At 33.2% G+C, this 10796-nt stretch overlaps 1 protein-coding gene across 1 annotated transcript; it reads left to right on the top strand.

Annotated features, from left to right (window-relative positions):
- Positions 1-5511: 5511 nt before the first annotated feature.
- Positions 5512-10096, top strand: LOC124943700. The gene is made up of 8 exons (XM_047484176.1): positions 5512-5677; positions 7676-7782; positions 7875-7961; positions 8257-8457; positions 8673-8828; positions 8920-8973; positions 9322-9465; positions 9743-10096. The coding sequence occupies exons 1-8, from the start codon at positions 5512-5514 to the stop codon at positions 10094-10096; spliced, it is 1269 nt and encodes a 422-aa protein (XP_047340132.1).
- Positions 10097-10796: the final 700 nt, after the last annotated feature.

Raw genomic sequence — 10796 nt, 5'->3', positions numbered from 1 at the left:
GCTTTACTTACAGCTGAATATCCCAACATTATTCCCTCATCGGATTTAGCATAAAAAGCGGTCAAGTAATTCTTGCCGTTATTGTGAACAAAACATTTACTACCAAAAATTCGAAAATACCGTACACTTGGAACTTGATCAAAGTAAATTTCAAAAGGAGTTTTGGAAAACCGTTTAGTTACCAAAGATCGATTTTGTGTATAGCAAGCGGTGTTGATAGCTTCACCCCAAAACTTTTGAGCAATACCCGAATCAGCTATCATTGACCTTGCGGCTTCCTTGAGAGTCCGATTTCTTCTCTCAGCCAGGCCATTTTGTTGAGGGGTTCTGGCACTAGACAACTCGTGTCTAATACCGGAATCATCAAGAAAAGTAGTTAAGTTACTGTTTATAAACTCAGTTCCTCTATCACTTCTGATTTTGTTTACTCGAGTGGATTTTTCATTTTGTATTCTCAAAATCAATTTAATCAGGTTTGGAGTTGCTTGACTTTTAGAAGCTAGAAAAGTAACCCAAGTAAATTTAGAATAATTATCAATAACTACCATAGTATAATGCATGCCTCCTAAACTAGTTACTTTGACCGGACCAAACAGATCCATATGCAGGAGTTCTAAGCATAGTTCAGATTGATAATTTCCTTTACTTTTAAAAGATGATTTTATTTGTTTGCCCATTTGACATGCAGCACATATTTTATCCTTTAAAAATTTAACGTTTGGAAAACCGTGAACTAGTTCTTTGGAACAAATGAAGTTAATCGTTTTAAAGTTCAAGTGGTTTAACCGTTTATGCCAAAGCCAGTTTGGATCATTTCCGGCTATCATACACACAGGTTTTTCAAAATCAGTTTTCCAATCAACTTTGTAAATGTTTCCTATCCGGTTACCGGTTAACAAAATGTCATTATCTTGGTTTTTAACTAGGCATGAGTTTTTATGAAATTCAACTTTGTAGCCCACATCGCACATTTGACTTATGCTTAACAGGTTAAAACTTAGTTTTTCTACCAATAATACATTACTTATGGATAATTCACCATGGACAATCTTACCCTTGCCCACAGTTTTACCTTTCGTGTTGTCCCCGAATGTGATGACTGCTCCGGTTTTGTACTTGATGTCGGTTAGTAGCTCATTGTTTCCGGTCATATGCCTTGAGCATCCACTGTCCAGATACCATTCTGAATTCTTTAGCCGGTTGCTCCTCCTAACCTGCAACAAGCAATTATTTACACCTTTTTGGTACCCACATTCAGTTGGGTCCATGGTTGATTAGTCCCTTTGGGATCCAGACTTGAATGAGTCGGATCACTTTCCCGGTATCTGTTTTTATAGTCTTTGGCTTAACTTCTTGGCTGTTGCTCAAGAATGCCTTATGTTGTGATGAGTTTCTTTGATGTCGATTTTTATTCGGTTTACTTGGTTTCCGGTTGACTTTCCTTCTCTTAGGATGAAGCCATTTTTCAGATTCGTTAGGACTTACGTATTTAAGTGTTTCTTCCGGTTTTAAGTTATTTTCGGTTTGTGTACTCTTGACAAATTTTATAAACGGAAGATTATTTTTCGTGAGTTTCATCCCGTTAGGTTGTTTTGATTCGTTTTGTTTATTTGGTTCATAACTGATACCATACCTACACTTAGGATGTCTTTTATAGTTACACATTTGTTTTACCGCTTGTCGTGATCTCTCCCACGCAGCAGTGACGTACATTGCTCGTTCATCGGTTTCGGTTTCCGGTTGAACTGTCTTCTCATTATCGGAGAATAGTTCATCCGGTTCATACATTTCGATTTCACATGTGTTATCATATACATTATTTATCTGTTCGGTTTGAGTTTCTACAGGGGTCGGTATGTACGCAGATATGTTTCTGAACTCAGCAACCATTTGGTTGAGTGCAGAAACTAGATCTTCTTTGGTAAACTCGTCAGAAGAGAAATCAAATACCTCTTCGTCGTTTGCCATGAAGCAGGTTACTTTTTCTTCACCGTCTTCATTATCGGAGTATGCCCACTTGCTTCCACCATCGGATGCAATGAGCGCCTTTTGAATCTCCTTTCCTTCGTCAGTATGCTGATCATCGTTTCTCCGGTAGTCGTTTCGTTGGTTGTTGTTTCCCCGGTAGTTGTTCCCTTGGTAGTTGTTTCCCTGCTACCGGTTGCTTTGGTAGTTATTCCCCTGATAGTTGTTTCCTTGATAGTTTCCTTCCGGTTTTCTATCGTCTCTTCTTGGTTTTCTACACTCTGACCTGAAATGTCCAAAACCGTCACAGTTATAACATCTCTTGTTTGATTTATCTACATAGTTATAATTAAAATCATTATTAGATGGTGGCTGGCTTTTCTTCATGAATTTCCCGAATTTCTGAGCTAGCATCGCCATCACATCTTCAGTAATTTGTTCGGTGTTTTTGACTGGAGCCGGAACGGTTGATACTTGGGCCGCCGGTTCCACCGATGTAACCAAAGCTCTGGTTGCGGTTGATGTGGATGCTTCATCTTCGATCCGAGACTTGATCTCGAATTCGTAGGCTTTTAGATCCTCGAACACATCGTGCAACTTCATCTGCCCAAGGGTGCTTGATTCCCTCATCACCATGGTCTTGATATCCCATGTGCTTGGCAGAGATCTTAGGGCTTTGATAATTACTTCTCGGTTGTCATACTTCTTTCCGAGTGTTTGAAGTTCGTTGACTACACTTGTGAACCGGTTGCTGAATTCTTTCATGTTTTCCCCCAGTTTCATCCTGATATTTTCATAATTCTGTGTAGCCACCAAGATTTTGTTCTCCTTAGTTCTTTCGTTTCCCTCATGGATCTGAATGATCATTTCCCAGGCTTCCTTTGCATTTTCACACTCTGATATTTTGTTCAAAGTGTTATCATCTATAGCCTTGTAGATGTGCCGCATGCAATGGTTGTCCAGGTTACTCCGTCTTCGATCTTCACTCGTCCATAGGTCTGCCTCCTTGTTAATCTTGATCGGTCCCTCTTTCAGGACTCGGCTCATCTCATCATCTAATGTAATCAGATGTAGATACATCTGTTTCTTCCAACTTCTAAACGCTTCGCTGTTTAGCATTGGCGACTTGTCGCTGTGGGTCATGCTTCCCATCTTCTCTGGTTGCTTGAATGCTGAGAACCTCGCTCTGATACCACTTGTTAGGATCGGGGACGCCCTTGGAGGACCGGGGTGTTTCCGGTTTTAGGAAGGGTGGCCGCTTACACAACACAAACACAACACTCTTTGGTGATAGTCCGGTTAGAGACTATAACCGTTCTCAGCACTGCACAAACTGTCACAAACTCTTGAACCGGGTTCAAGGGCGGAAATGTTTGTTTCAGGTTGAAGCAACTTATGCGACTTTAGATGATGTTTTAGGAGGAGTCGGTTTTATGGATATAAGTGACCGGTTTTAGGAGTATGATTGGTTTGAGGTTAGATAATGAAAGCAACGAAAGAACACGAGACAAGGATTTGTTTATGGATGTTCGGAGCAAACCCTCCTACGTCACTCCTTCTTCTCAGATTATGAGAAGGATCTCCACTAACTTTTATAGTTACAACAATACTGTCGGTCGAGCCCAACTTCGCTACTCGCCGGTTACACCAAACTCACTCTTTGATGTAATACAACAACTCAACACAACACACACAGAAAACTTCCGGTTTTGGACACAATGGTTTTAGAATATAACAGTTTATCTCTCTAGAACTTAATTCTTTTCGTAATCCGTGACTTTACAACTGAGTTCGTAACTTGCATTAAATGAAGACGTTTCGTCTTCCTTTTATAGCTGAGAGGACCCAACGGTCATTTTTCTTCTCTCTCTTCTGGATTGGTTGATCATTATCACTCCTGGTGCAGAGAGGTTGCTTGCACGCTTCACTTTCCTCAACACCTGGCAGTCATGCAGGCAGTTCTGAGCAAAGGATGACATAGCCAGTTTTCAGATTTGGACACGTGTTGGACATGCACTTCCGGTTGTCAACTTCGGATCAATAAAGCATCATTGCTTTCCTCGCATGCTTCCGATCGGATCCGATCTTCTTTTATTCTTTCAAGACACGTTTCTTTCATCATGGTACATCACTCTTGAAGTTTGAATTTTTCCGGTTCTTGTGTCTTGTGCAGTATGATTCGGCTGGTGCGTAAGTTTTTGTCTTGGCTAACCGGTCGCTTGAGAAAGTGAAAACCGGTTCCTCTGATCTTTAACTTTGATCATTTGAAACTGGTTTCTTTGAAGTAAGCAGCAACCGGTTTTGATACTCCAACTGGTTCATACGGTTTTGATCTGTACCTGCACATGACAGTTAACAACTGTTTAGTTTATCTAGCCGGTTCCACAAAATTAACTTACTTAATTTTTCTATCATTTACTCTTCTCTATTACTGTTTTCTTCTCTTCATCAACGGGGAAAAAGAACAAAAATAAGGTGAAAGAAGTAAAAGAATTCGGGGAAATTGATACAAGCAAGAAGTGATGGCTGAAATAAAGCAGAAACTGAGTTCTGAGAATGTTGAAATAGAGCAGAAACAAAGTTCTGATAATGTTGAAATAGAGCAGAAATAAAATAGTGAAAATTTTCAGAAAAAAACTAAAATGACATAAAGTATTCAAGCAGAAGTCAACAAAGATGTAAAATGGAGGGTTGAATATAATGAAATGGCTAATCTCTACGGACTAAAAAATCAAATTTCGAAATTGTTGTTTCAAGCGAAGAAAGAAGAGATTGTTCTTAGCAAGGAAAAAACTCAACAATTTATAGCCCAACTTAATATTCACTACCTTCAGAACTGGAATTAATTAAAAAAGAAGAATATGATAAGATAGTTAGTTAGTCTGTAGAGACAATGCGGGAGCTAATGAAGTGCCCAAAAACCAAGAATTATACTATCAGAAGTAACTCCAGTTGGAAAGTAAATGAAGTTTAGAAGAAAAACACTGAACAGAAAGCTGAAACTCAGGTACAATACAAAGGAAAATTTTACTTGGGGGATTTTAAACCAAAGGTTGAGATTCTCAAATCTCCTTTTAATTTTAAATTTCCCCTTGAAGTTGAAGAGAAATGCATTAAAGAGTGGAAATATGTAGTTGTTGGTAACTATATAGGAAAAAATCATGTATCTTTCCTGGTCACTAAGGATGCCTTTCTAAAGCAATGGGAGCACATTGGACTAGAAAAGGTATCTGTAAATATCAATGATCTTATTTCCTAAAGTTCAAGAAGGGAACAAATTAGGAGAATATTCTGAAGTTGGGGCATACTTTATGAAGCTGGAAAGATGGTCTGAAGGATTGAACCTACGTAGCAAACCGAAAGAAACAGCTCAAATTTGGTTCAAACTAAGGAACATTTTGGCTCATATGTACAATGCAAAAGCATTTAGTCATTTTGCTAGTCTACTTTATGAAGTTGGAAAGATGGTCTAAAGGATTGAACCTATGTAGCAAACCGAAAGAAACAACTCAAATTTGGTTCAAACTAAGGAACATTTTGGCTCATATGTACAATGCAGAAGCATTTAGTCATTTTGCTAGTCTACTAGGAAAACCATTGTATATGGACACAATCACGGAAGAAAGAGAACACATCACATATGCTAGGATAAACATTGAATTGCACCCTAAAAGTACTCTACCAGCAAAAATGACAGTTATTGACAGAAGAGGTAAGCCCACAGTCATGGATATTTCATATGAATGGAGGCCAAACAGATGTGCATTCTACAATACTTTTGAACATGTGAGTAATCAGTGTGAAAAAACAATTGAAGAACAACAGAAAATCTTAAAAGTTTAGCAACAGAATTATAGCCTAAAAGTTCAGGAGCAGAATGAGAAAGTCTAGGAAAATGAAATTGAAAAGGAACTGGAAAACATCTAGAGGAAATTAAATATGAAGAAGAAGATGAAAATGTTGAGGATTCAAAAGAAGTAGAAGATGAAAAAATAGAGGAAGGAGGAGATAAAGAATCAGATAAAGAAGAAGAATTAGAGGGTGAAAATAAAGAAGAATTAGAGGAAAAAATGTGAAGAATCAGGGGATGAAAGAAATGAAAAATTAGCAGATGGAAGTGATAGAAAAAAAGTTGAGGAAAGTGAATAGGAGACTATAACAGTAGATCGAAACAACTCAGGCAAAGTTGAAGTCATTGAATGCGCAGCTCACAAACAAACAATATCATATGCAACAATTCAATCACTGATAATAAAGCCTAGAGTCAAACAGGTGAGGATGCGACATAAATATAATCGTTGGAATTCGAGGAATGAAAATTGGGTTTGGAGGAAGAAAATTGGGATTCTAAAGCAGAGTAAGAGTAGTCAAAAAGGAAGTTCACACCAGAATCAGAATTTTAAAACTGTAGGCTTTGTATGCTTTTGTTGTTTTTTACTGTAATTTTTGTGTGTTTGTTGTTTCTAATGAGGAACTCTAAGGTCGTTGTTTGTCACCTTTTAATCAAACATAGAGATTGTCTAACTTTAATTTTGACTCACTCCCACTTTTGAGATTTTTAATGAAATAACGCTAATTTGTTTTCCAAAACAAAGTTTATTTGTTATCTATTGGGTAAAAAATAAACAACTCAGTATACATTTTTGTCTAATTTAATTAATTTAGACAAAAAATATATATATATATATATATATAAATTGGTCAAATTTTGTTTAATTAATAGGTTATGTATTAAAATTTTAATAATAAGATTTTAATCATTAATTTAATAAAATCGATTATACAAAATGACTATTATTAACCATAAATAAAAGAAAAGATTATTAGAAATGAGTTTACCAATAAGAATTAATTATAAAATAAAGGTTTTGATACCTTTGAATGAAAAACTATATAATTGAAATGCATAAAATATTATGGGATAATTTTTATTAATTAAATACATATATTATAGTATAGTTAAATTTACTATATCATACTAAATTAATTATTGTTGATTAATTTTTTTTAGTAAATAATTAATTATAAAAATTTAAAATATCAATCAATAAAGAATCAATTTCTTCAAGATAAGTACAATATATTTTTATTTCATAATAATAATTGATTAAGAAAATCAAATCAAACTATTATAGAAGAATCTCTACTAAATAATTAGAATGATTATCATAACAAATAATATAAAATAACATCTATAACATTTAAACAACTATAATATTAAAAAAATATGATATTTTTTTTAAATAAATATATCATATGTAGAATCATTATTTATTCATTCAAGATTATTATAAAGATATACATATTTGAATATTATAACAATAAGTAATGACGTAAATAAGTTCACGAACCAATCAATTTTTTTTTACAAATTAGTATAGTATGTATGATAAAAAAAAATTATAATAATTTAAGACACATATATCAAAATTTAAAGTTCAAAGACTCATTTAAAAAAATACACAAAGTTGAACTACAAATAACAATTGGGCTATTAAACTTTCTAATAAAACAGGTCATAAAAGATAAAATATTTCAAGAATTAGAAAAAAAAATTCAAAAGTAAAAGAAATAAGTTATTATAAAGTCTAGTTATTGTTTAATCAATCTATATTTAAATAGTAAGGAACTTAAGAAACCATTTTTAATATAAACTCTTTAATGGCTCTCAAGAAACATAACATTAATATTGTTTTTTCAATATTTCTAGTAACCTGTATAACATGGCAATTCATATACCATGTGTCTGGGACAACAAAGAGTTCAAGGGGTTTGAAGCACCAGGACACTGTTCAAACCATTGTTCAAACCATAGAGGTTCATTATAATTCTTGTCCAATTCTAAATTCTATGTATATATGGATTATTTATCATCTTTATTATATTTTCTTAAATCATTTATTTTGTAGGGTGATGATGTGATTGATTGTGTTAACATTAATAATCAACTTGCATCCAACCATCGTCCTATAGATGATAATACTAAAGATTTAGAGGTATTATTAATTTTGTTTTATTGATTGAATTTATCAATTTTATTTTAAAACATTTAGAAATGTAGTGAAGCTCGGTTTGAACGGAAAAAATGTTAATAAATTTGTTAATATATATTAAGATATATTTTAGAACAATATTTCATCTAATCAACATTCATATGAAATATTTGACTCTTTCTTTCAAACATAGTTTGAGTTCCCGATCTAGTAAAATACACTAATGCATTAATATATACTAGGAAAAAGAAAAACAAATTAATCTTATACAAATGTTTGATAATACAAATTCTACTAGACGGAACGTAGCTCTTACCCCGTTGAAATCAAAATGGAGTCAACATCCAATGGAGAAATATCTCAAGGATGGCAAAAATACGGAAAATGCCCAGAAGGAACTGTTCCCATTAGAAGGAGTACAAATTCTATCACTCGTAAACACCCTTCGCCTCATTTCAATAGTAGCTTATTTCTAGGCATTGACGGACAGGTGCACGAGGTAATCAAAGAACTCAACTCAACTTTCATTTAATAAAGCATTCAAACCTAATAGCATTATCAATACAAAATATAACTTCAAAATTAAGCGATATATATTTAATTTTTTTTATAGTATAAAGATTATTACCAACCTACAATAATTGCACTTTAGAAAAAAATATTAATATTGTATATGTTGATATTTTATATCATTCTTTCTATTGTTCATTAAAGTATGCTGTAGTCCAAAATTATGGTCGCTTATTTGGAGCAAGTGCAACGTTTACGGTATGGAAACCTGAAGTCGAACATAATGAATTTAGTCTAGCTCAAATATGGATTAGTTCGGGAGATGATGAAAACATGAATACCATTGAAGTCGGATGGATAGTAAGTATAAAAATATTTCAACATGAGAATTTAGAAATTATAGTAAAGAAATTAACCTGTTTTATTTTTGTTGTTGTTGACACTACCCAAGGTTTCTCCAAGAAGATATGGTGATGATCAACCAAGATTATTCACATTTTGGACAGTAAGTAAGACATTTTTGATAGAATTATTTAAAATAATTTAACATAATTAAATATGATTTCACTACTTCTCTCTAAATAACATTATTTAAGTCATTAACCAAAATACTAAAATATCATATATTTTAAATAATATTTTTATTTATTTTATCATTATATATTAATACTCCTAAATTTTTTACCCAAAATTTCTAATATCTTTAACATTATCACCGATCATTACGTTTTATATAATACAGTTATTTAAAAATTTTGAATCCGAACAAGCCTTAAGTGGGTGTGTATGTTAGGATTAATCAATTTAACCAAATATTCGTTAAATTGATGGAACTGGTTTATTGTTTATACAGAGAGATGGTTACAATACTACAGGTTTTTATGACCATGATTGCGCTGGATTTGTACAAATTAATTTCAGCATTCAACTTGGTCAACCCATTTTTCCTTCCACTCTTGGAGGGCAATTAACTTTCCTAACAATTATGGTCTACAAGGTAAATCTAACTAGTATTTTGAAACCATTCAAACGTGTTATAAACTTTTAATAATTAATTTATTAAGTTATAACAAAAACAACTATAACATTTTATTCATTTGAAAAAAAGGTTAAAATGTCTCAAATGGGAGCCTTAATTAATAATTATTGGGCCATTTCAATTTAAATTATAATTGAAAAAATAAAACTGTAATTAATTGCAAATCAAAACCAGAAGATTGACTGATGGGTTGCGGCCCTATATATTTATTATGTTTGAACAATTTTTTTTACAGGATGATGCTGAGCATGGACACTGGTGGCTAGATGTAAATGGTATTCTCATAGGATATTTTCCTAAGAATCTCTTCACTTCATTGAGTGAATATGCTGATAGAGTGGATTTTGGTGGAGAGATTCTTAATAAAGAAAATGAAGGTCACCACACAACTACTCAAATGGGAAATGGACTATATGCCCATGAAAATGGAACAAGTACTGTATCTGAAATTAAAGTTTATGACCAATACAGAAATCCAGTTGAAGAATTGCATGAAGTTTTTATGACAGCTAGTCCATGTTATGGTGCACTTGTTTTTGGTAATTCTATATTTTACGGAGGAACTGGTTATTCTGCAATCTGTCCTTAAATTATATTATTTTGATTCAATGTTCTGCAATATCAAATAAGGTGATTAAATCCTTTTCATTGATAAATAAAAATAAATATAGATATTGTTTAATCACAAACTCTCGAGTTCTCGCACCAACAAAGTTAACTTATTAGAACTTATCGATACAATTTTTTTAAGAACTAAATTGACAAGCCAAAAAGGGGTAGGCAGTTTAGGCCACGGCTAGGGCCTAGGACCAAAAAGGGACCCATTTTTTTTATAGATGCTAGTTATTAGTAAGGATTTTTAGTTTCTTATTCTTTAATTTTTTTTATTATTTTAGAATTTTTGGCCCAAAGCTCTATAGCTCAAATAGAGAAATAAACTAACACTATCAGAACAAAAAATTGAAAACCCTACTGTCTTTCTCACTATCTGTCTCTCTCAGTCTCTGTATCCTACATCGACAACGAAACCGACAACGAAACTCACAACAAAACCGACAACGAAACCGACAACAAAATAATTTCGACGGTGGCTCTGTTTCGCTAGGTTGAGCCTTGAGGTAAGGTTTAACCATTAAAAGTGAAAATTCAACATCAGGGTTTGATTGTTATTTATTTTTATGCTTTGTTTTGAGATTGTGTATTGTGTGGTTAAGCCGTAAAAATCTTTGAAAATAGTTACTTGTTTGATGGCGCCGAAAAAATATTTATCTGGATATGAAAAACAAAAA

Source organism: Impatiens glandulifera, chromosome 6 (assembly GCF_907164915.1).
Source record: "Impatiens glandulifera chromosome 6, dImpGla2.1, whole genome shotgun sequence".
Taxonomy (NCBI): domain Eukaryota; kingdom Viridiplantae; phylum Streptophyta; class Magnoliopsida; order Ericales; family Balsaminaceae; genus Impatiens; species Impatiens glandulifera.
This window is presented reverse-complemented; position numbering and strand designations above follow the sequence as displayed.